At 45.9% G+C, this 27,183-nt stretch overlaps 1 protein-coding gene across 1 annotated transcript in view; it reads left to right on the top strand.

The window, feature by feature from the left end:
- ANKFN1 (ankyrin repeat and fibronectin type III domain containing 1) overlaps nucleotides 1-27,183 on the top strand; it is a 161,348-nt gene that overhangs the window by 122,513 nt on the left and 11,652 nt on the right. The window contains 2 exon segments of the mRNA XM_030206448.1: nucleotides 11,478-11,644; nucleotides 20,383-20,596. Coding sequence (XP_030062308.1) covers nucleotides 11,478-11,644; nucleotides 20,383-20,596 — 381 coding nt within the window.

Genomic DNA, 27,183 nt, shown 5'->3' on the forward strand with positions numbered 1-27,183 from the left:
GATGAGTTGCTGCCAATCATTATAGATTGTTGCCTGTCTGATAGATAGGATCTGAACCAGGCAAGTACTGTTCCATTGATACCTGTTTCTGTCAGTCGTGCTAGCAAGATATCATGATCCACAGTGTCAAAAGCTGCTGAGAAATCCCTTGCTTCGGTTTCTGTGAAGATCATCTAGCAGGGATACGAGGACTGTTTCTGATCCATAACCAGGTCTGAATCTAGATTGACATGGATAAAGTGAAAAACAATTTAGGCAACTCCTGAATGAAAACGTGTACACTGGGGTAACGGTGTTTCAGAAATGCTCCCTACCAATTGTTTGGCAAATTGGCAGTCTTCACCAGCTTTTAATAATGATGCCAGAGATGAGGGCATTATGTTTTAGACACTTCCCAATGAAAGGAATCTGAGTCAGGAAAGTAGAGTCTATATAACAGAAGTATCTCACCTGTCTTGTATTCTGTCTTTTCTCTCATCTTAGGCTCTTCCCTCCCCCCTTCCCCACCCCTAGGAGGTAGCTGAGACTCAAGGTTGAAGCCTTTAGGTTTTCCAGGAGTGTTCTACTCTCTCACTGGGTGTGATTGGCATGCAACTTAAACCAGAGTATAGAGCATCACTTTGAACCAAAATCTTCTTTAATGCAGTAATCAAACAAGAAAAAAATGACTTACAGTTTAGATGTGCTGGACAAAAGATCTTGCCTTGCAAATTAGGAGTCTGTTCTCCGCCAGCTCTCTCTCCATACGAGAGAGAAGCTGGAAGTAATTCAACAATAGGCTGAGAGTGATGCTGTTTGTATTTTTACATTGGTAAAATCTTGATAGCGTCACAATAGTTTGAAAGGAGTCTTACAGAAAAATACAGCATAGGCATTTTCAGTTCACAGAGGAGATATGCTGCAGACTAACTCTTACAGACCCGATGAGGAGAGGAAGAGAGGGCAACTAGCACAGAGAACAAGGCAAGCCAATAGAAAGAGTCCCAAAAGACATACGGAGCTGGACACGTGCTCCGAAACAGCCCATCACAGGGAACCACAGGATTACAGGGATGGTTCAAGGACACAACTCAATTCCATGTCTCCATGTAAGTGGGGGACAGAATAGGGAAGGAAAGCAAGTTTGGGTTGCAGGAGGATCCTGAGTGGGAAAGAACTCTAGGGTGTGTTTTCTTTGTAAAACAAAATGATGAATGCAACGAAACAGGCTTGTTTCAATTTATTTAAAGAAAAATCCAATGATATTTGCTTTTATTTCTTTTTGTTTGGTTTTGTTTTAAGAGCACATACTCTATAAATAGCATTAAAATAAATGTGAAAAGTAATGGGGAAAAAAACCACATTAAAAATTATAAATCAAACTAAAATAAAAAGATTCTGAAACTTGTCTCCCTCAACTATCACTACCAAAATGAAGCCAAAAAGAGCCGCCGAACATAACCCTAGTGATCTCTTAATATAGGGGAGTAGTGTCATAAAGCAGTGACATAGCCACAGATTGACCCAGGTGGGCCAGCGCCTACCCACTTTGGGGAGGGGCCATTCTATAATTGGTGCTCCTTTGGGGTAGCTGGCGGGGATCCTCAAGCCCCTTTCCCCAGCCAAAGAACTTGTCTCGGCCAGAAATTTTCCAACTTAGGCAGCCAAAAGAGGAGTCCCCAAGTCAGTACAGCCACCACTGCTGCTGCCTCCCCCTCCCCTCCCCCCCCCCCCCGATTCTTTGGATATTGCTGCTGACTGCTGAGGTTGGTCTGCTTCAATATGGCATTTCTTGTTTCTCTGAAGGATCAACTGCAGTGTTGATGGTACATGCATTGAGGACATATGATCAGTCAATTAAGTGACATTTATTCAATTTAATGTATGTGCTCATTTTTAGAAAATCTATTGGGGATTTTTTTAAAAATTTGAGCAAGGATGATATTTAAGGGGTGCTGTCTTTGTTGCCTACATACGAGGGGGCATGTTTGACCCTCATATTTTTGAGCTCACCCTTTTCCTCCTATTTTTGATGGTGATAAGTATTATAGAATATTTGAAATATGAGGAGTAATTTCTGAATGAATATTTCATGAACAGTAATTTGTGAAAAGGATATATGAAATATCCAATTCAATAATAAGGGAGACTTTGGCTCCAAGTTGATGAAATATATTGTTTACTCTAAGGGATGAGACATATCTTGTGAATTAAACTCCTCCTTTCCACGCTCAAATAGACAAATGAGAGGGCTGGTGATCCAGTCGGTCCTCTGTTGGACTTATGTTCATCACCACAGTCACATCTCTTTCCATTAATGACCACATTTCAGTGTTCATGAGTTGGCCTCAGCGAAATCCTAGACAGTGCGGGGGCTCTCCTCTTGCTGTGGATAGACCAAAAGATGTGGCATGGTCTGCATCTTGCCACACTGTCAAATCTCAAGTGGGATACCGCACCTCGAATATTGTTTTCAATTCTAGTCACCGCATCTCAAAAAAGATACAGTGGAATTAGAAAAGGGACAGAGAAGGGTGACGAAAATGATAAAGGGGATGGGACGACTTCCCTATGAGGAAAGGCTGGAGTGGCTAGGGCTGTTCAGCTTGGAGAAAAGATGGCAGAGGGGAGATATGATAGAGGTCTCTAAAATAATGAGTGGAGTGGAACGGGTAAACGTGAATCGTTTGTTTACTCTTTCCAAAAATACTAGGACTAAGGGGCATGCAATGAAGCTACAAAGTAGTAAATTTAAAATGAATCGGAGAAATATTTTCTTCACTCAATGTGTAATTAAACTCTGGAATTCATTGCCAGAGAATGTGGTAAAGACGGTTAGCTTAGCGGGGTTTTAAAAAGGTTTGGACAGCTTCCTAAAGGAAAAGTCCATAGACCATTATTAAAATGACTTGGGGAAAATCCACTGCTTATTTCTAGGATAAGCAGCATAAAATGTAATGAACGTTTTGGGGATCTTGACAGGTATTTGTGACTTGGATTGGCCACTGTTGGAAACAGGATGCTGGGCTTGACGGACCTTTGCTCTGTCCCAGTGTGGCAATACTTATGTCTTAATTATATTCTGTATTCTGTATGGCCTTTTACATATCCCAAAAATAGCTGCATTTTGCATAATAATGTACTCAGAAATAAGCAAATTCATTACATCAAAATTGATATCTGTGACACACTACAATCCTGTTATGCAATTAACCAAAAACATATATAATCAAAAATCATTAGTTAATTTTGTCCTACAAGCTTATGTTTCCATGATAGCACTGGACAGAGTAGTGGTTATGTCGCATACACATACAGCAGCAGCAAGAATACAGGGAGCTTCCAAGAAGGTTGAGGTGACCTGCAAGGAGAGACCATGAGCATGGGAAGGCCAGATGCTTTGGACAATGTTTCTGCTAGTTTTTAGGGAAAATGCATTCATTAGAGCACACACATTTGGTTTGTTAAAGCACTTTTAAGAATTGTACAGCATGCAGAATTGATATAATACAGGTTGCAGGTTAATCTAGAAAATAACATGCATAATAATTGATTAACATGCACTAAAATGTTCTAATGCAATGAACCAAAGATTTTTGCCTTGCATGGGGCCATTTTTACAAATAGGCAAAGGGTACAGCTGCCCCGGGCCCAGCTTAACAGGGGACCCATAAATAAAAGCAGCTCTGAGCACATGGTCCCCTCTGGTTCAGCATCTTCGTTCGTTCTGTTCCCCTTCCTGATACAGCTGCTTCTCAGGGATAAAAAGCGACATAAAGGCACAGAGTCACCATCAGTCTGCAGTGCTGATGGCTCTGCCAGTTCTGCCCCTTCTGATGTCACTTCCTGTTTCTGAGGGGCAGGACTGGAATAGCCATCAGCACTGCCACAGGCAGAATGAGTGGCAGATTTTCAGTGCCGGGCCATATCTGGGCACTGGCACTGAATATCCAGGGCTAACTGAGACAGCAGTGGCCGTGGAGCTTATGCGGGTCCTGACTGAAAAGCGGCTGGAACCAGTATAACATTCAAAATGATCCTTTGTACTTCCAGCTCCCTCCCGCACACCCCCCAGATAAATCCATACCTCCCTCCCCCATCCACCTTCCCGATATGGCTATAGACCTCCTCCCAGCTCCCCCCAAGGCCAAGACCCATTCCAACCTCCCCCCCCCCCCCCAACTCCGGGGCCTACTTGAAGGCCCTGGTGGTCCAGTGGAGACCATGGGAGCAAGAAAGAACCCTACTCATTCCTGTCGCTAGTGGCTGCCTCAAGAAAAAGAAGGTGAGAGGAAAAGAGAGGGTCTCTTGCCATATCGGGGGAGAATCGTCATGTGCTTCCAGGGGAGATGGAGTTCTATGATTAATCATGCAAAGCATTGTTTGACATTTATTTTGATATAAGCTACCCAAATGTGCTTACATTATGCTGTTAAACAACTAAGATCACAAAATCCAAGGAATTCCTTTTTTTCCCAATCACTGTAAATATATATATTTACAATCTTGATTATCTGACATAAATGGGACAGAACTTTGGTCAGATAAGTGAAAGGTTTGATATTATGGAAAACAATGCAAAAACAAAGTCTCTCTTTCTTTGCTCCATTTATAACCTGGAGCCAAGGCTTTGAGCTGCAATGAAAGAGTTCTTGATGGCAACATTTTAAAATTTAACCCGATGTCATCATAGTTATATATCTGGTCCCTTGATATGCCTTCCTTTTTAAGGAGATGCTGAAATTTCGCTCTGAATGTGACAAATTCTTCAGAGTTAGCTGACAGCTTTTTTCCAGCAATGTAGAGCTGCCTTATCGCATATCTTTTCTTCCGATGATCCAGCCATCGGATACTAGCAGTGAAATCAGGGTCATCTTCATTGAATTCTTTTTGAAAAACCAGGGTTTTCTCTTGCAATATAAGTCCTGATACAGGTATGTCCTTGTCTCTTTGCTGTGTGAACCACAGGAATAAGGCTTCGCTCACCTTCTCGCGTTCACATTTTTTTCATAGATTTTCTAGTGTCCAATGAATACGTAAATGCACGATTTTGAGCCCCATTTCTCCAGCTCACGGCATTGCCTTTTCCAGTCAAGAACTGTTACTCTCTCCCCACTCCTAGTTCTGTTGCAGTATTTTGTATGGATTCATCCTTGTCAACTCTTTTAAGGTATCAAGTTTCTGCTCTACAGACAAAACAACTTTTGTCTTCTTTTGACTGGCCATTTCAGAAGTGATCTACAGATCCGAAGGGAAAGAATAAAAATACAGTACTGTAGTGCATTACGTACCTATTAAAAATGTTGCAGAGAAAGAGAGTAAAACTGACTGTGTATTAAAAGCAGGGTCCTGGCTCACAACGGTGTTGTTTTGCGGCAAAAGTAGAGTCCTAGGTCCAAACGAACGGTGCAAAACTTCCCTCTGTTCTATGGCAGAAATGGCGATGAGATGACGTCAACGGGGAGTCTGTCGGATATGGATGGTCATATAATCGGATAGCGAAGGTTGTATAATTGAGACTGTACTGTATATATATATGTTTTTTTTTATCTATTTATTTATAATTTGTTTATTTATTTACTTATTTATATATTTTGTATCTATCTATACATGGGTGTGTGTGTGCATATGATAAGTAGATAGAACACACACACACATACACATATATAGATATTATATAGCTATAGATGTATCAATGCTTATCAATCTTTTTGTGGCAGTGATTCCAAGACTGTAAATTGTGTCACACTCTCCTTCTCCAAGGTGCAGAATAATGATGCACCTTGTCATTTCTTGTTTCTGAGGAGTACTACTACTACTACTACTATTTAGCATTTCTATAGCGCTACAAGCAGGGGCGTATCTGCGTGGGGCCACAGGGGCCTGGGCCCCCGCAGATTTCGCCCTGGCCCCCCTACCGCCGTCAACCCTCCCCTCCGTCGCTTACTTTTGCTGGCGGGGGACTCCAACCCCCGCCAGCCGACTCGAGATCTTCTTTAACTTTCTTCTATCTTCATCCTCCGCGTGGCCGACGTGTTGCTGCTGTTGTGCAAAGCTGAAATCCAGTTTCGGAGTCTGACTGACGTCGTAACGTGCTGCGACGTCAGACTCCGAAACTGGATTTCAGCTTTGCACAACAGCAGCAACACGTCGGCCACGCGGAGGACAAAGATAGAAGAAAGTTAAAGAAGATCTCGGGTCGGCTGGCGGGGGTTTGAGTCCCCCGCCAGCTGAAGAAATATTTTTAAAGGTAGGACTCGGAGGAGGAAGCAGATTTTGGCTGGCGGGGGTTGGGGTCCCCCGCCAGCAAAAGTAAGCGACGGAGGGGAGGGAGGGTTGGCAGCGGGAAGGGAGGGGGTGTCCGGCAATGGCGGGGAGGGGGCGGCGGGGGGGGGGGGCTAAAATGTGCCCCCTCCCTCTGGCTCTGGCCCCCCCTACCGCCGGAGTCCAGATACGCCCCTGGCTACAAGGCATACGCAGCGCTGCACAAACATAGAAGAAAGACAGTCCCTGCTCAAAGAGCTTACAATCTAATAGACAAAAAATAAATAAAGTAAGCAAATCAAATCAATTAATGTGTACAGGAAGGAGGAGAGGAGGGTAGGTGGAGGCGAGTGGTTACGAGTCAAAAGCAATGTTAAAGAGGTGGGCTTTCAGTCTAGATTTAAAGGTGGCCAAGGATGGGGCAAGACGTAGGGGTAGGATTGGAAGATCCAACAGCAGTGTAGAATTATGGCAGTTCCATCCCTTTATATCACTTTTTATTACTGGGAAACAAGATAGGTTGCACTGCTGGACCGGTGGGGAAAGGGTGGAAGGTGCTGCAGAACCAATGAACCCTTGACCGGTGTGGGGGGGGGGGGCATCCACAAGAAATTGCCCAGGGCCCCGTGGGTGGTTAATGCAGCCATGCCTGTGTATGGCTTAAATGTATATTCCTACATTTAGGCAATTTCTATGTTTCTGCATTCAAAATTTAGGACCCCCCCCCCCCCCCAGAATGCCCCAGCCATGCCCCTTAGAGTTACATACAATAGAATTTATGCGCAGATCTGATGTGTGCCTAAATCCTAATTAAGCCCAATTAGCGCTGATAATTGGTTGTTACCATCCAATTATCAGCACTAATTGGCTCGTTATTCAATTAAGTTATTCACATAAATTGACTGTGCCTCTGATTTACAAAGGCACGCTGAAAAATGGCTTGCGGTAGTGTAGCTACGGGTTTTGGGCGTGCACCGATCCATTTTTTAGCGCACCTGTAAAAAAGACCTTTTTTTTTATTTCTGTCGAAAATGGACGTGCGGCAAAATGAAAATTGCCACGCGTCTATTTTGGGTCTGAGACTTTACTGTCAGACATTGTACTAGCGGTAAAGACTCACACGGTAACGGGGCGGTAATGACCTACGTGCGCCAAATGCCATTTGGCAAGCATCCATTACAGGCGCCCGAAAATAAAAAATATTTTTCAGATGCGCGCATTAGACGCACGCCAAAAATGAAATTACCGCAAGAGCCATATGGTAGTCGGGCGGTAACTCCATTTTGGCACACATTGGGCGCGTGTAGACGCTTACGCGGCTTAGTAAAGGACCCCTCAGTGAATCAGAAATCAAGCTTCATAGGTATGGTTTTTATATGTTGGAGTCAGGGACGTAGCTAGGTGGGGCCACAAGGGCATGGGCCCCCACAGATTTAGCCCTGGCCCCCCTGCTTTCACCCCCCCCCGCCAACCCTCCCCCGCTGCCAACCCTCCCTCGCCCCCGCCATCAGGTACCTTTGCTGGTGGGGGTCTCCAACCCCTGCCAGCTGAAGTCCTCTTCAGCGCTGGTCTCCGGCGCGTTGCTGAGCTGTATTCTGTTTCTGTGAGTCCTGACGTCCTGCACATAGGAACGTGAAGGACGTCAGGACTCACAGAACCAGAATCCAGATCAGCGAACGCACCAGACTCAGAGACTGGCGCTGAAGGGGACTTCGGCTGGCAGGGGTTGTGGACTTCCGCCAGAAAAGGTACCTGGCGGTGGTGGGGAGTGTTGGCGGCGGCGGAAGGGGGGGTCGAAAGGGACGGGGGAGGGGCGGCGGCGCCGGGGCTGTCAAAAATGGCAGGGGGCTAAAATGAGCCCCCGCACCTAGGGCTCTTGACCCCCCCCTCCCCCCCCCCCCCCCGCCAAAGTCTGGCTACGCCCCTGGTTTAAGTCACTGAGGAGGGAGATTTTTCTTTAACAGTACATGGTTGGATTTTTTTTTTTTAATTTATAGTCATCCATAGAGAGCTGACAGACAAGCAAGACTTTGCTTTAGCCGCCTTGTGAAACTTCCTTCTTTCCCTTGTTCTGTAGTTTCATGGGAAAACAATAATAGCTACAGGAGAGGTTATTAGCCTGCTCATTCTGACATGTTCATATTTTCACTTTCGACTTGTGTAGGCAAATTAACTGCATTTACTTTAGGGCTAAGCCTTAAATATTTGGATAGGCTCGGCAGCTAATAATCAGCCCTGGAGTCTGTTCTGTGTACAGAATGCTTCTGTGTCTCCTCCTGTCTCCAAATAAATATTTAGCAAACACTGAATCAGGCAGCGGCCTTTTACTAAAAGGACTAGCAGGAGCCGTGACCGGTTAAGTGCTTGCGAAAGGGAGACTTGAAAACGTTAACACTTCACTACGCAATGTCTGTCTGTCTCGAACCTGGCCTTTTAATAGAGGTGTGCTGTCTTTCTCCAGTGACACAAAATATAAACAAAATGAGTTGTTCCATTTTGTGTCATTTCCAATCCACAACAACACAAAAAAAAAAAGGAGAAGAAAATGTTCTGTTGTTATTTCAATGTGCATTAAACAACTTAGGGCTAGATATTTAACCAGTAGGGGTGAGTGTTTTTTTGCCACCGCCACCAGCGTTATCCCCTGATAATCAATGCCAAGCCATATCCAGGCACAGGCACTGAATATCCAGGTTTATGCAGCCGGCTCTCTCTTACGCAGTTAAGTGCAATATTCAGCATTTAAGAGGACTGGCCTAGTGGTTAGAGCATTGGGCTTGCAATCCGGAGGTGGCTAGTTCAAATCCCACTGCTGCTCCTTGTGATCTTGGGCAAGTCACTTAACCCTCCATTGCCTCAGGTACAAACTTAGATTGTGAACCCCCCTGGAACACAGAAATATCCAGTGTACCTGAATGTACCTCACCTAGAGCTGCTACTGAAAAAGGTGTGAGCAAAATCTAAATAATAAATAAAACTGCCTAAGTGACACCCCAGAAAGGGGTCCATTTACCAAAGCATGCTAGAAATTGGCCGGGGCTGCAATTAGCACGTCGGTTTGACCAGGGCTTTTTTTTTTGAGGGGGTACTGAGTACAGGCACCTTTTCCATTGTCTCCTAAAATTGACCTATGGACCCCAAATGTTAATGAAAGAGGTCAGGCTCTACACACTAATTCTGCCTTGTCATAGATTCTGTGACTGGTTGCAGGGGGCCTGGCCATTGTGGGGTGGGTCCCTCAGTGATCACCCCACCCCTGAAGGGTGGCCTAGCATTTGAGTACTGGCACCTTTTTTGCTAGAAGAAACACACTGGGTTTGACACTCCAGCCACTTTCTAGCATGGATGAAAAATGGTCACAGGTTGGATTTTTTTTTTTTTTTTATTAAGAACACAAAAAATGTGGAAGTCACCAAAAAAAAAAAGTCCAAGATGAATAAAAGTCTTCCAAGACCAACTGGTATTAAAATCCATCAAGTTTATTCAAACATGGGTTAAACCTCAAAAGTCAGAGTAAGGCCCAACACGGGCCGTGTTTCGGCATACCAGCCTTCCTCAGAGGTCCTTTTGTAGTGATATAATTACAACCGAATTTGAGGATAACCAGCCGAATAGAATAACCGTGATGTTAGATGCACTCTTCGGACATCGGCAATCTGACTCCCACGGTACGAATATCGGCCCTATGTCTTTAAAGTGCAAATACCAAAATTGTTCATACTTTTCACATGACATTCATCAAGATGAATATATTCCCATATCCATAATGTCTCATATGAAAATGACAATTTTTCTTATGAGGATAGTGGAATTGTGGAAAATTAGGTATCTTGAGAGAGGTGAGGAATGTTTATGATATCTCATCCATATACACTGAAGTACTGGGTTTCTAAAAATTCTTTGAAAAAAAAAATCCTGTATGTTACCATCTCTAGGAAAAGGTAACTAAAACAGTGGCATAACTAGGTGGGACCACGGGGGCCTGGGCCCCCCCCCAAATTTGCTTTGGGCCCCTGGTTGGCTGACAGGGATCCCCAACCCCCACCAGCTGAAGACTTCATCCAGCATGGGTCTCCGGCGCCACCTCATTGCCCGCCCTGCTTTCTCTTCCCTTCACCTCGGGCCAGGGGCGTAGCCAGACCGGCAGGAGGGAGATCCAGAGCCCGAGGTGAGGGGGCACATTTTAGCCACCCCCCCCCCCGGCGCCGCCGCCACCACCACCAACAACTTTGAACCCCCCCCATGCTGATGATCCTCTTGACCCCCCTCCCGCTGCCAACCCTCCCCCGCCACTGCCGTCACCTACCTTTGCTGGCGGGGGACCCCAACCCCCGCCAGCCGAGGTCCTCTTCTTCTGGCGCAAGACTTCGTTCTGTTTCTGTGAGTCTGACGTCCTGCACGTTGTCCAAACCCCATCCTTTATGTGAGAAAATTAAAAAGTTACAGAAGTTGAAATGTAACTTTTGTAGACTGCTTATGGACCCATGACATCAAAAATCGGCCATTCTCAACACTTTGGATGGGAGACTTTAGTCATCTTTTCCCAGACACGGTCAAACATAAACAAAATAAAAATTCTGCACTTCTTGTACACTTTCTACTACTACTACTACTATTTAGCATTTCTATAGCGCTACAAGGCATACGCAGCGCTGCACAAACATAGAAGAAAGATAGTCCCTGCTCAAAGAGCTTACAATCTAATAGACAAAAAAAAAAATAAAGTAAGCAAATCAAATCAATTAATGTGAACGGGAAGGAAGAGAGGGTAGGTGGAGGCGAGTGGTTACGAGTCAAAAGCAATGTTAAAGAGGTGGGCTTTCAGTCTAGATTTAAAGGTGGCCAAGGACGGGGCAAGACGTAGGGGCTCAGGAAGTTTATTCCAGGCGTAGGGTGCAGCGAGACAGAAGGCGCGAAGTCTGGAGTTGGCAGTAGTGGAGAAGGGAACAGATAAGAAGGATTTATCCATGGAGCGGAGTGCACGGGAAGGGGTGTAGGGAAGGACGAGTGTGGAGAGATACTGGGGAGCAGCAGAGTGAGTACGTTTATAGGTTAGTAGAAGAAACATAAAATAAAAATTCTGCACTTCTTGTACACTTTCTCCTCTTTGTTGATCACCGGGGTGATGTTCCATTGCCTTTGTGCTCATTAGTAAGCTTCATTTTAAGTTTGCTTCCATTCCAGAAAGTACCCGGTTGTGATACCAGGAATTCTCCTTTCTTTTCAATCTGCAGTCCATTTTTGCACTTACAAGGAGAAACTGATTAGCCTGTATTGCCGACTCTCTGCTGTGTTGGAGCTGGATTCGCTAATAACGCAGCAGTCCTTGCGAGAAGCAATCTCAGATGCTGAAGTAGCAACCGCCAAGCAACGGCATGAGCAAGTTTTGGATTACATACAGGTACTTTCCTTTCCCTCTTTTATTCTTGTGTGAATGGATAACATTGACTAGTACTAGGCATCTTTCTTGTCTTTTTTAAAACAGGAAAACCTCTTTAGTACATTACATTACAATTACGATTTTTATTCCGCTGCACACTTATTGGCTCGGTATGGATTACAATAAAAGAAAATTAGCAATACTAACAATATACAAAGCAAAATTAAACAAAGTCATATACATTTACTAAAATAAGCTCAATTATATTACATTTTTGAAAAAGAAAAACTTTCAATAGCTTTTTAATTTTCACATAACAAAGTTCTGATCTAATATTTACTGGAAGGTTACTCCAACATTTCACACAGGGTTGCCAGCACCAAGGCTTTTTAGTAGCCACAGAAAGTTTCCAATGGTTGCAGGTTACGACTTTCGGGGAGGGTTTTGGACAGCCGCACTGGTAGGTCAAATTTGGAGCTGGAATGAGGCTTGGTACATCTCAAGCCTCATTCCTGCTCCAACTTGACCAATAGGAGAGTGATGAGATCATCAGAAGCAGGGAGAGAGGACATGGCCGGCCATCTCCCGATTTGTGTCGGAAGATGGCCGGCCATCTCTTTCAAAAATAAGCAGGCTGGTCGGTTAATTGCTGAATATCGGCACTTAACTGACCAGCTGTACCCCCGAACACCCCCAAAATAGCCCATTTTCAGTTCATGGCTAACCAGTTATTTTCGGAGCTCTAACTAGTTAAGTGCCATTGAACATTAGCCCCTGACAGGCAGTTTAACTACCCAGGAGCCATTTCTGGCCAGTTAAATCACTTTGAATATCATCTCCTATAACTGTGGTTCCCAAACATTTTCAGTTCACGGCACTCTTTGTGTCCGATTTTTTGCGGCACCCCCCTACCTCTGCCCCCCCCCCCCCCCGGCCACACAGGTCTCTGCCCCCTCCTCCAGCCACACAGGTCTCCATCCTTTTATCTGCACTAATATATCAGTACTAGGGTGTCCCTATAACCAGTCCCTCCAAATGACACACTGATTATGATTTATAACAAATTACTACTCTACCTATGAAACGTTATTCCATTACTATACTTCCTTTTTGTACATCTGTATGCTGCACAAGCCAGCATGTTTAAAAATAGAAGTGAGATTAAATTTAAAAAATGCTACCAACAATAAAGAATGACAACTCGGATGCAGCAGCTCATAGGTTTGCTTGCTTTTTTTTGAATGGGAATGGAAACAGAGACTACTAACATATTGGCTTCAATTTTTTGACTTCATCCCGTCTCCTGTTTTCATTCATCCTCCTTCGCAGTCGCCTCTGAGTCCTGAACGCCGTATACTTCCTGTCTCCAGTGGCCGCAACAAAAAAAAAAACAAGCATGGGGCCACATCTAGCCTAGTATCCTGCTTCCAACAGTGGCCAATCCAGGTAACAAGTACCTGGCAGAAACCCAATTAGTAGCAACATTCCATGTAGAACCCCAAAGAATAATAAGATTCCATTCAGAATCCCAAAGAGTAGCAGCATTCCATGTAGAACCTCCAAAGAGCAGCAAGATTCCATTCAGAATCACAAACAGGTTTATTTTTGAAAGACAAGGGCGCCCATCTTCCTACACAAATCGGGAGATGGGCGCCCTTCTCTCAGGGTCGCCCAAATCGGCATAATTGAAAGCCGATTTTGGGTGTCCTCAACTGCTTTCCGTTGCGGGGACAACCAAAGTTCATGGGGGTGTGTCGGAAGCACAGCCAAGGCGGGACTGGGGCATTGCTTAACACATTATTATTATTATTTGTTGCATTTGTATCCCACATTTTCCCACCTATTTGCAGGCTCAATGTGGCTTACAAAACTCTGTTATGGCATTTGCCATTCCAGAGTAGAAGTTACAATTGGTGTTACATAGAGAATATGTTGACACGATAGAATTAGGCATACAGGCATAGAAAGAAATCAATCAAAATAGAGGTCGAGTGGTAATGTGTTGTAGTTACAGTTATTGAACGTTATGGGCGTCCTCGACCGATAATGGAAAAAAGATGAGCATTTGGCAGACTTTACTTGGTCCATTTTTTCTTGCGACCAAGCTTCAAAAAGGTGCCCGATCTGACCAGATGACCACCGGAGGGAATCGGGGATGACCTCCCCTTACTCCCCCAGTGGTCACTAACCCCTCCCACCCTAAAAAAAATATTTTTTAAATATTTTTTGCCAGCCTGTATGCCAGCCTCAAATGTAATACCCAGCTCCCTGACAGCAGTATACAGGTTCCTGGAGCAGTTTTAGTGGGTGCAGTGCACTTCAGGCAGGCGGACCCAGGCCCATACTGTTACACTCGTGCTGGTAAATGTGAGCACTTCAAAACCCACATGAAACCCACTGTACCCAGATGTAGGTGCCCCCCTTCACCCCTTAGGGCTATGGTAGTGTTATACAGTTGTGGGTAGTGGGGTTTGGGGTGCTCAGCACCCAAGGTAAGGGAGCTATGCACCTGGGAGCAATTTCTGAAGTCCACTGCAGTGCCCCCTAGGGTGCCTGGTTGGTGTCCTGGCATGTGAGGGGGACCAGTGCACTACGAATGCTGGCTCCTCCCACAACCAAATGGCTTGGATTTGGTCGCTTCTGAGATGGGCGTCCTCGGTTTCCATTATCACCGAAAATCGGGGACGACCATCTCTAAGGCCGACCTAAATGTTGAGATTTGGGCATCCCCGACCGTATTATGAAACGAAAGATGGCCGCCCATCTTCTTTCGATAATACAGCGTGGCTATCCTGCGAGGACGTCCCCAGGAAATCTTGGGCGCCCCGTTTGATTTGCCCCTTTAAAGTGTAGCAACATTCCATGCTACCAATCCCAGGGCAAGTAGTGATGTCCACCATGTCCATCTCAATAACAGACTATGGACCTTCTCCTCTAGGAACTTGTCCAAACCTTTTTTAAACCCAGAAACACTAACCGCTGTTACCACATCCTCCAGGAACAAGTTCCAGAGATTAACTATTCTTTGAGTTAAAAAATACCTCTTCCTATTTATTTTAAAAGTATTTCCATGCAATTTCATTAAGTGTTCCCTGGTCTTTGTACTTTCTGAATGAGTGAAAAATCAATTTACCTCCACCCCTCCACACCACTCAGGATTTTGTAGACCGCATTCATATCCCACCACAACCATCGCTTTTCCAAGCTGAAGAGCCCTAACCTCTTTAGCCTTTCCTCATATGGGAGCAGTTCCATCCCCTTTATCATTTTGGCTCTTCTGTGAACCTTTTCTAATTCCGCTATGTCTTTTTTGAGATACGGCAACCAGAATTGAATGCAATACTCAAGGTGAGGTTGCACCATAGAGTGATACAGAGGCATTATAATATTTTGGGTCTTATTATGCATCCCTCTCCTAATAATTCCTAGCATCCTGTTTGCATTTTTGAGCGCCATCACCACACAGGAGCCATTTCTGGCCAATTAAGTCACTTTCCCAGTGCCGACATGGTGGGCATCCTATACACATAGCCGCCGAGAGGGGGGGCAGGGGGGCATAATTCCCCAGGACCGGGCATCCAAGGGGGGCCCGGCACCGCAGTCCCACCCGCCCTCCGTCGTCTACTGTCTGCCCCCTGCATTGAAATCGCAGCCTCACCTCCGTGAAAGCAGCGCTGCAGGCAGCAGAATGCCTCCTTTCGGCCCTCCTTCCCTCCCTGTGTCCCGCCCTCGTCTGACGTAATTTCCGCGAGGGCGAGACACAAGGAGGGAAGGAGGGTCGAAGGGAGGCGTTCTGCTGCCTGCAGCGCTGCTTTCATGGAGGTGAGACTGCGATTTCAATGCAGGGGGCCCGGCCCAGTGGCAAACAGAGGGGGGGGAGCGGCGGCGACCTCGGGGGGTGGAGGGGGGAGCAGTGGCTGCGGCGATCTTGGAGGGGGGAGCGGTGGCGACCTTGGTGGGGGTCGGAGCAGTGGCTGCGGCAATCTCGGGGGGAGCGATGGTGACCTTGGGGGGGTGGAGAGTGGCAGCGGCAAGGGTGGCAGGGGCGGGGCCCCGGGCCTGGCCCTGCCCCGGGCCGGCCCAGTCTCTCGGCGGCCCTGCCTATACAAAACTGAGCACAATAATTTCCAGGATACTGTAAGTTACACACACCTTTGGCACATTTATGTTACTGCAGTTACATCAGATCTATGGCTGCGTAAATACGAGGTTATACTACTATTCTGTAATGGAATCCTGGTGCCCAGATGCTGTGACAAAATAGGCTTTCACCACATGACATCAGGACACTTGAACAGAGGTGCCCACTTACAGAATTGCCTCTCAGTGTTTCATGTCTGATTCAGAAGCCAATCTCCAGAAGGAATCCTATCCTGTACACCCTCCTCTGCTGCTGCTGAGGTCCAGTCCTAAACCTGAGAGGTCAGTCACCACATTGGCTGGATAAGATACGAGGAAGAGTAGAAAATATAAATAGAGAAGGTCTCCCTCTACCCAATCCCAGACAGCTGTATATGAAGACTCAAGGAAATATGACGGAGTTGCCTCCGAATGAGTAGAGTGCATAAAGATGGAAAGAAAAGATGATATTCAAAAAAACGGTCATTAAAAATACAGTCTCCACAATGTTACTTTATAGACTGGTATAAATTTAAGCTGACAGAATCAGAGTCATGCAGTGTAAAAAGGCATCATTCTCAACAATATAAAGAAATTAGAGTAGTCTAGATTTTATTGGGTCATTTAAACACTTCTTGGTTGGTTAGAGTCACTTGGCCTTTGGCCTCCCTCTTCACAACATGCCCCAAGCATTTTTAATTAGCTCAATAAAAGATATCCTGTCATATGATCCTTGACTTATGTTTTAATGGCGATACCGTCCTCTTGAAAGTGTTTATATGTAATCCAGTCATCGGCTAAGCTAACAAAATAACGTAAATCGAATAACTAAGCAGTCTGCCTTGAAGAGAGTAAATATTTCTGGGCATACGCGTTGGGTATTCTTCTGTTTTCTTTCTGAAGAAGTGTTGGCCTTTCTAACCTCACGGCTTTATGTTGTAATATTCAGGACAGGGCTCTGCCCCTGTCAATTTTTCCTCCGTAATGAAAACCAGCTGTGTATTACCTAGGGGAGACTTCTTCTTGGCCCACCACATAATCTTCAATGCTACCCACAAACCACAAGCCTAGATCTTAAACAGCACTCAAGTCACTACACAAACCACACTTTATAAGAAGCAGGGGCGGCCATTGAAATAGGGCAGCTTTAGGCACAGAGGCCAGAGAGCAAACAGAAAGTCAAACTGAATATTCTTAAGGGCATGAATTTTAAAGCAGATCGTAGGATTCGAAACGCTAAAAGCTGCAACTCAACCAGGCAACGAAAAAGCATGGGCTTACTAGAATACTCTTGATTTATGACTGTTGGGTTACCAGCTGGCTCCATTTTTCTGTTTTTTTCCAGGAAAATGAATATTATTTTCTTCAGGCAATTCAATGGAACTTATAGGAAAATATATTCCAAAACGTATCAATATATGTTTTCTTTTTATTTAGTTGGATTTAGCTCATGCTTTTTCAGCCATAACTCAAGGTGAATCACATTTGGGTACTTCCCTTCCCTAGAGAGTTAAATCTAAGTTTGTATCCAAGCTACTACTACTACTACTTAACATTTCTAGAGCGCTACTAGGGTTACGCAGCGCTGTACAAATTAACAATTAAGGACGGTCCCTGCTCGGAAGAGCTTACAATCTAATGGACGAAATGTCAAGTTGGGGTAGATAAGTTTCCTGAGAAGTGGTGTAGTGATTAGGAGCCGAAGGCAACATTGAAGAGGTGGGCTTTGAGCATTGATTTGAAGATGGGTAGGGAGGGGGCACGGCGTATGGGCTCAGGGAGTGTGTTCCAGGCATGGGGTGAGGCGAGATAGAAGGGACGGAGCCTGGAGTTGGAGGTGGTGGAGAAGGGTACTGAAAGGAGGGATTTGTCTTGAGAGCGGAGGTTACGGGTAGGGACGTGAGGGTAGAGACGTACGGAGGGGCCGCAGATCGAGTGCATTTGTAGGTGAGTAAGAGAAGCTTGAACTGTATGCGGTATCTGATTGGGAGCCAGTGAAGTGACTTGAGGAGAGGGGTGATATGAGTATATCGGTTAAGGCGGAAGATAGCGTGAGTGCTTGGCCTTAAGTTAGGTGCATAAATGCAGACGTACTCTAGTATTCTGAAATGGCAGTTCTGCGCACAAAGGCGGTTACAGAATCCACGCCTAGCAGGCATCATCCTGGCATCCGAATTTTGGTGACGTTTTGTGAATTTATCCATTGGGCATATCATTATTATTATTATTATTATTATTATTATTATTATTATTATTATGAGAAACCATATTAACTGGTATAGTATGAAGTGCATCAGTGTTGATGGGCAAAATTTCTGCATGTAAAACATGTTTTACATTGAAAAGAGTTCTTAAAATTGTGCAGGGGTATACATGCCCCGAAAGATCACGTGTCCTTTTACATCAATACGGATAAAACGAAGTTCATACTGTTTGGGAATAAATTTAATATGGGAAACGAGGTCAGCTTATGTATTGACAGTGTTAGCTTCCCACTGGAATCCTCCCTTAAAATCTTAACAGTAATTTTTGATAAATGTCTTTCATTTGAAGAGCAAATATAAGCTGTAGCTAATAAGGTATTGGAAGTATTGAGGAAATTATGTTGCGTGAGGTCTAGTTTTAGTCCTGAAGGGGCCCTTTTACAGATTGACGGTAAGCCCAATGCAGGCTTACTGTTCACTCTGCCGGGAGTACCACCAGCCCAACGTGGTTGCCGGCGGTAGTCCTTCCCCGAGTGCGCACCATATCCGGGGGTAAAAGAAACCCCCCCGGAAATGGCTTGCACAGCGATAACCTGGCGGTAATCAGGCATCGCCTTGAGCTGCCCGGTTACCGCCGGGTTAGCACGGGAGCCCCTATCACCACCTCAATGGGTGACAGTAAGGGCTCCCTGCCAGATGGCCATGCAGTAAGAGTTATCTCACCGCGTGGCTTTTACTGGCTGCAGAAAAAATGGCCCCCACCGCTAGCGCAGAGCCCTTTTCCCACAGCTTCTCTTACTGACCTATAAGTGCATTCACTCTACCGCTCCCCAGTACCTCTCCACTCTTGTCTCTCCCTACGCCCCCCCTCGGGTACTCCGTTCTGTGGATAAATCTCTCTTGTCTGTCCCCCTTCTCCTCTACTGCTAATTCCAGACTCTGTTCCTTTTATCTCGCTGCACCTCACACCTGGAATAGACTTCCCGAGCTTGTACGTATAGCCCCGTCTTTGACTGTTTTCAAATCCAAGCTAAAAGCCCACCTCTTTAACGCTGCTTTTGACTCCTGACCACTACTCACTTGCCCTGTACCCTTTTATCCCCACCTCTTTTATTCCCTTACCTCTCTGTCTGTTTGTCTGTCATATTTAGATCGTGAGCTCTTTGAGCAGGGACTGTCTTTTCATGTATGGTGTACAGCGCTGCATATGCCTTGTAGCGCTATAGAAGTGATAAGTAGTAGTAGTAGCTTGGTGAAAGGACCCCAAAGTGTTTAGATCGATTGTGCAAGCCATGATATTGTCACATATTTACAGTGGATGTAAGGATGTAGGAACTAAAAAACTTCAAACTCTGTTAAATACTACTGCTTGATTGATTTTTGGGTCTTCTAAATTTGATAGTTACCCCACTGCTGATGCAAATTCCCCGGTTCCCAATGCCAGCGCGAGTTATTTTTAAACTTTGTTGTTTGGTATTTCTAATAGTGCATGGTGAAACCCCTGCTTACATGTCTGGTTTAATGGGACTGTCCATTAGAAATATTACTCTGGGATCTAAATGTTTCTTAATTTTACAATTTCTGAATCTTAGAAAGGTGGTCCATAAAAAGGTTTTTTTCCAGTACATTTGCATATTTAGCAGCTACACAATGATTTTGCCAAGTGACATTAGGAGGCAATCTAATTACATGACTTTTCAAAGGTTGTTGAAAACATTTTTATTTAGCAAAATTTTAGGCGGTTAGGTTGCATAAATATATGGGACCCTGTTTACTAAGCTGGGCTAGAAGCACTAGCATTTTTAGCATTTAGGTACTGTTGTGCCCTAAGCCAATTTTTGTATTAGCCCCCCCCCCCCCCCCCCCATCTGTGATCTGATAGCTTCCAAATCCTGGTCCAGCATTTCTCCCTCCCCTCCTCCCCTCCACCTGCAGGGAAGAGGGAAAGGAGAAAGAGAGAGATGCTGAACTGGGATTTTTGGCACCCTGAGCCAGTGCCTTACCTGGTCCATAGGTTGAGCCGGTCTTGCCTTAACTAGATAAGTTCACTGGACAAAGATAAGGCTGTGCTTTATGTGGTCTGATGTGTCCAGTTAACCCATTACTGCCCAACATTCCCACCATATGGCTTATTATGGGAACATTGGGCACTAATGGGTTAACTTATCCGGTTAAGAGCTGGATACCAGCATATTGCTCCTTCTTTCTCTCTTCCTTCCAACTTTCTATTTTGCATCACCATTTTGGTTAGCCAGGCAACATCATCTTTTTACTTCCCTTGTTCATTTGGCTGTGACCCAGTGGAGAGTTGGCGCTCCAATGCTGACCTTTGTTGTTGACCTTTACTTCTGAGTAGTCTAGTGGAGTAACACTTTACCCGTAATGATTTGATATCTAAGACTTGTTTTGTGTGTCACTATTATGTATCTCCCCTAGCAAACAGATGAAATCTGGCGTATAATGCGATGGATCATGGATGCACTGCAGTTTGCGAGATACAAGCAGCCGATGACTGGTTTGCCTATTACAAAGTTTATAGACCCCTCCGAAGAGCAAAGTCAAAAGAAAACTAATTCCACCTCCTCTCACCTAGATTGTCTTCCATCTCCACCACCATCTCCAGAGATCCACAGGAGAAAAGCTATCAGCGGTAAGAGTCAGCAGCAAGAAAACTTTCTTACTCGCCTTCTACATCCCTCCTTGTCATCAGGGCTACAACCCTGGCTACTGCCCATTTGTGCATCTTTCATATACCCTCGCAATTCAATCCATGTTCTGTTGTTTACACCTGTTAAAGAGTCATCAATGTGGCTAGGTTCAGTGATCTAGTAGAGGGAGCTCCTTGGAAAGGGTATTCTCTAGGAGAGCTGGCATTAGGCTTTGTGGAGCACTGGGGAGGAATGAGGAGCCCTCTCCAGCATGCATTTGCAAGCTTGCAATCCCCCCAAACCCTCCCAAAAGCAATCAAGGCCCTGGTGCCTAGTGCCCTCCCCCCAAGCCCCAACACCTTCCTCCCCAGGACAGCCACACGGGGGCAGAAGGTCTGGCGGACATCCAACTCCCTGACATCCCCCCCCACACTGACACAAGGACCTGGTGGCTGGAGGTCCAGTGGATCTCCAGCCCCCTTAACACCCCAACACAGTGGCGTAGCCAAGGGTGGGCTTGGGTGGGCCCAGGCCCACCCACTTTGGGCTCAGGCCCACCTAGTACCAGCATAGCTATAATGTGGCTGGCAGGGATCCCCAAGCCCCACCATCCGAAAACTCCCAACAACTGTCCCTCCTGCATACCTTGTAAATAGCAGATCTTCGCCTGCAGTGAGCAGTGACTGATGCATACTGCTCGCACCAGCCCCATAGCCTTCGCTCTGATGTATTCTTGCCTAGGTGGAAACAGGAAGTTGCATCAGAGGGAAGGGTATGGAGCCAACATCAGCTGTGTGTATTAATTGCTGCCTGTTGCTGGTGAAAATCTGCTATTTAAAAGGTATGCAGGAGAGGGAGGATATTTGAGAGACCATATGGCATGCAGGTGAGAGGAGAGACCACATCATCTGTGGGATGAGGCGGGGTTCTTCTGCCCACCCATCTTGGGCCCCTCTCTCCCCTGCATCTCTCCAATGGACGAGGGAGTAGCACACTCCCTCCTCATCCAGTGCTGCCTTCAAAATGATGGTGCCCTGCCCTATTCAGAGCAGGACATCAGGAGTCAAGACTCACAGAAACAGATCAGCGAACACGCCAGAGACCGGCGCTAAAGAGGACTTCAGCTGGCGGGAGTTGGTGACCCCCACCAGCAAAGGTACCTGGGCAGGTGGGGAGGGTCAAAGGTGGTGGGAGGGAGGTCGAAAGTGGCGGGGGAGGGTCGGCGGTGGGGGGAGTCGAAAGTAGAGGGGGCTAGGGCTAAATCTGTGGGGGCCCTTGGCCCCACCTAGCTACACCCCTGGTCATGTGGCGACCTGAAACTACCGTAGACCCAATGTGGCCACCAGCATCAGTTCCGCCTCAAGCGTGTGACATTTCCAGTGCTTCGGAAATTTTTCCATAATTATTAGCATGGCGCTAACCTGGCAGTAAGATCAATTTTCGGCCTTTTTTTACCCCCTGCAGTAAAAAATGGTCCTGGAGTGCGGCAAAAACAACCGCTGCCGCTACCGCAGGGTCCTTTTTACCAAAGCTTGGTAAAACGACCCCTCTGTTAAGCCATGAGCTGATTTTAAAACAGAAAGTCATATAGCTTATGGAGAATTTTGAAACTGGAAAAGGCATAAGGCTGGGACTTCTAAGAAAGAAGAAATGTTTAAATGACAATATCTTGCATTATAGAATAAAACAGTGAGTATACGTTATTGTGGATTTTTTTAAAAAGTGACAGGTTTCTGGTCTGACAAGTTCCTTGTGGCGCCCTACCTCAATTAAGAGGACAAAGAGCTGATGTTCCTGTCCATCACTCCAGCACTTCCTTTCATCCAATCCACTCGTATTATGGTAACGAACTGACACATTTAGGTGGCTTATTACGGTAGTAATGTGATAAACCATATTTTGAAAATCTATCAACGTGCGTCTTTCACTAGCCGGCTCTGTTGATATTTCAGTGGAAAACATGCGGTGGCTTTTCAGCTTCACTTCCAAATCATACCAGAGAAGGGAGTTCATTTAATCCTGTTACACAGTGGTGAAATTTCATAGCCTCTGAATAAGGAATAACAAGAAGTAGTGACACCCCCCACCCCACACACACACACACACACACACACACACACCCGTTTGTCCATAAAGAGCCAGATTCTATATATGGTGCCTGAAAATTCCACATGGAAAACATTTCCGGTTAAGTGTATTCTAGATTTAGGCGTGTTATATAGAAAATATGTTAACATATGCATCCAGCTTCCCCTACATAAGCACGCAGCTATGGAGTACATTACTACTTGCCTTGAGAAAAATCCGCGACCTAACTGACTTTCGGAGATCACTGAAGACCAGCCTGTTCAAAAAGGCATACCACAATGATACAACCTAACTAACAGACAACGAAACTCAAGCCTGAACTAGATAAAATCCCAACTCACTATACTTGACTACCAAAGTCTACTCTACCACGAATGAACTCTAACGCAATACCACTCTATCTCTCATCCCGAATATGAACTGTTTATACTTGACTGTTTAATCTACTATGCCAATCATGATCTCTCATGTAATGCCACTTGTATCTCTCACTCCGGAAATGGCGATCGCCATGACTGAACAATGTAAGCCACATTGAGCCTGCAAATAGGTGGGAAAATGTGGGATACAAATAAATAAATAAATAAATAAATACACTTAGTTGGTATTCTAGCACCTAAAGCTATGTGCCTCCGTTTACACCAATGAAAACGTGATGTAAATCCCGGTACGTAGATTTAGGCACAGAGGTGCATAAATTTTGGAATGCCCTTTTCCCCACCTGTAACCGTACCCCTTTTTGCCTGTGCGCATTAAAATTTAAGTGCACTGCATTATAGAATACGCTTACGGACTTCTGCACATAGATTCTAATTATTGCCAATTAGCACTCATTATTGCTTGTTAAGTGCTGTTGACAATGCTGATTGGCTTGTTCAGACAATTAAGTTATGCACGCTGTTATAGAATAATAAGTACATAAGTAGTGCCATACTGGGAAAGACCAAAGGTCCATCTAGCCCAGCATCCTGTCACCGACAGTGGCCAATCCAGGTCAAGGGCACCTGGCACGCTCCCCAAACGTAAAAACATTCCAGACAAGTTATACCTAAAAATGCGGAATTTTTCCAAGTCCATTTAATAGCGGTCTATGGACTTGTCCTTTAGGAATCTATCTAACCCCTTTTTAAACTCCGTCAAGCTAACCGCCCGTACCACGTTCTCCGGCAACGAATTCCAGAGTCTAATTACACGTTGGGTGAAGAAAAATTTTCTCCGATTCGTTTTAAATTTACCACACTGTAGCTTCAACTCATGCCCTCTAGTCCTAGTATTTTTGGATAGCGTGAACAGTCGCTTCACATCCACCCGATCCATTCCACTCATTATTTTATACACTTCTATCATATCTCCCCTCAGCCGTCTCTTCTCCAAGCTGAAAAGCCCTAGCCTTCTCAGCCTCTCTTCATAGGAAAGTCGTCCCATCCCCACTATCATTTTCGTCGCCCTTCGCTGTACCTTTTCCAATTCTACTATATCTTTTTTGAGATACGGAGACCAGTACTGAACACAATACTCCAGGTGCGGTCGCACCATGGAGCGATACAACGGCATTATAACATCCGCACACCTGGACTCCATACCCTTCCTAATAACACCCAACATTCTATTCGCTTTCCTAGCCGCAGCAGCACACTGAGCAGAAGGTTTCAGCGTATCATCGACGACCTGGATTTCAGCATGGAACGCTAAGCTCACTGTATGAACACAGTGGTTCATCCCTTAAGCTGATATAAGAAGCTGCAAAGCCAGCTACCTGATTCCCTTCCCAGTAGAATGGATATTATTCCTGCTCTAAATGCTTAAAACACTAATGGTGGAATTCTATATACGGCACCCAAAGTTGTGCACTGAAATTTGAACATGCTCCCAAGTTGCGTACACAAATTAATTGATCAATGAGCTCTTAACTGGCAATAATCGGGTGCTAGCAACCAATTATTGCAACTAATTGGTGAAAATTAGAATTTGCATGTGCAACTGGCTGCACTATTTTATAAGGCTCAGTGACTAACTCTCACTGCACATATCTGAAAAGGAGTTATGTCAGGGGTGTTCCAAAAAGTTGCACCTAGGCGTTTATACCTAGTTTTAGCAGGAATACATCTAGCACTCAAAAGTTAGGTGCAGGATCCACGTCTAGAGTGCCGAATTTTGCGTCTACCCACCCCCCCCCCCCCGCACCACTGCTGCCACCCATCTTCCCCCGGTGCCCCTCCCCCCAGTACCTTAAAATCCTCTCGGCTTTAATCTTTACCCAGGCAGCAGCACTCATAGGTAGGGTTGCCATATGTCCGGATTTACCCTCTTTTTGAGGGCATGTCCGGGCAACCAGGCAGGTTTTGCCAATCTGCCCGTTTGTCCTAGGACGACCCGCCCACCAGCCTGCCCGTTTGTCCAGAAATCTAGCCTCCCCTCCCCTTAGTTACTACTGCCCTGGTGGTCTAGTGACCTCTTCCGTCTTCGGGGCGGGAAAGAGCCCCCTCTTTCCTGCCCAGAGTGCTGCCCTGCATGCATCCTTCCTGTTGGTGATCTCAACGCCGATTCAAAATGGCCACCGAGAGTTGAAGTGACCTTGCGAGCCTTCAACTCTCGGCGGCCATTTTGAATCGGCGCTGAGATCACCAACAGGAAGGATGCATGCAGGGCAGCGCTCCGGGCAGGAAAGAGGGGGCTCTTTCCTGTCCTGAAGAGGTCACTAGACCACCAGGGCAGTAGTAAGGTAAGGGGAGGGGGGTGACGGGGTGTGTGACAGAGAGGAGGGGAAAATGTGACAGGGGGCGGAGCGAGGGCGTGAAAGAGACGGCAGGATGTGAAAGGGGGCGGGGCGGGGTGTGTGGTGGGGCAGGGCATGTGTCCTTCTTTTGGAGGGACAAAATATGGTAACCCTACTCATAGGCTGCCTGTGGCCTGCTCCGGGACTTCCTCCCTGAACCGTCCCGCCCCTTCTGATGCAACTTCATGTTTTATGAAGGGCAGAACAGTTCAGAGAGGAAGTCCCAAAGCAGGCCACAGGCAGCTTATGAGTACCGCTGCCACTGCCCGGGTGAAAACTAAAGCCAAGAGGATTTTAAGGTGAGGGGGCCTGGTCTGACATGGGGTGTGTATGCTACTGATGGACCTAGTTTAAATATGCCACTGCCCTGAGGCCATATGATGGAAGCCTTGGCATCCAGGTTCCATTATAGAATACAAGCATAACCCGGTATTGGCATGCCCAATGTGTAGGTGCCCACACTTACTCTTGTCATAGGGCAGCTAGATGCGCAGGGATAATGCTTCTGTAAGTTACTCCTGCAAGTTGGAGGCACACCTACGTCCTGTCCATGCTCTGCCCCTGTTTACACCCCCCCCCCCTTGCAAATATGCACTATGTAAGTTAAGCAGATATTTACTGAATAGTGCTTAGTCAGTACATTGCCATTTATGTGCATACATGCACCCATGCATGCATACATTTCAGAGTTCTGTACACATGTAAAATGCATGCATTTATTTCACAGACCTGCCCCTTATGCACCTTCAATTTGCATGGGCTTGCAAGATGTCCTGGTTTCTCTTCCTTTTTTCTTGTCCCAGTGTCATTACTGTCGCATATCCTCTCTTGGATGGTGGCCAGTTTTCACGGGGCACTTGGTGCCTGAATTTATAGTCAGCTCAATAATTTTGTAGTTAGAGTTGTCAGAGTACCTCGGCTATTTAAATTGTCAGGTGAATCCAAACCCTAAATCACTGGCTGCACAGGCAGAAGCTGGCCGATGTGCAGGTGTGAGATGTTTATAAACCTGCTGAAAGATATCTGCAGCGAGCCTGTAGTTCATCCATACAAGTCCTTAACAGCGCATGATTTGAAAGCCATAATATTATGAAGTGGAAAGGAAGTGATAACACTGAAAGGCCCCGCTCCTGGTTACTGTCCATTTGTGCATCTTTCATATGCAATCATGGTTCCAATTATATTTAAAAATTACACCGGGTCTGGCTAAAGTGAGGATATAGTCGTTTATCACATATTTGGGCTGCAAATTCTTATGGAGTTTGTGAACTGTAACATAGTAACATAGTAGATGACGGCAGAAAAAGACCTGCACGGTCCACCCAGTCTGCCCAATAAGATAAACTCACATGTGTCATTTTTTGTGTATACCTTACCTTGATTTGTACCTGTCTTTTTCAGGGCACAGACCGTATAAGTCTGCCCAGCACTATCCCCTCCTCCCAACCACCAGCCCCGCCTCCCACCACCGGCTCTGGCACAGACCGTATAAGTCTGCCCAGCACTATCCCCACCTCCCAACCACCAGCCCCGCCTCCCACCACCGGCTCTGGCACAGACCGTATAAGTCTGCCCAGCACTATCCCTGCCTCCCAACCACCAGCCCCGCCTCCCACCACCGGCTCTGGCACAGACCGTATAAGTCTGCCCAGCACTATCCCCGCCTCCCAACCACCAGCCCCGCCTCCCGCCACCGGCTCTGGCACAGACCGTATAAGTCTGCCC

Source organism: Microcaecilia unicolor, chromosome 6, assembly GCF_901765095.1.
Source record: "Microcaecilia unicolor chromosome 6, aMicUni1.1, whole genome shotgun sequence".
NCBI lineage: Eukaryota > Metazoa > Chordata > Amphibia > Gymnophiona > Siphonopidae > Microcaecilia > Microcaecilia unicolor.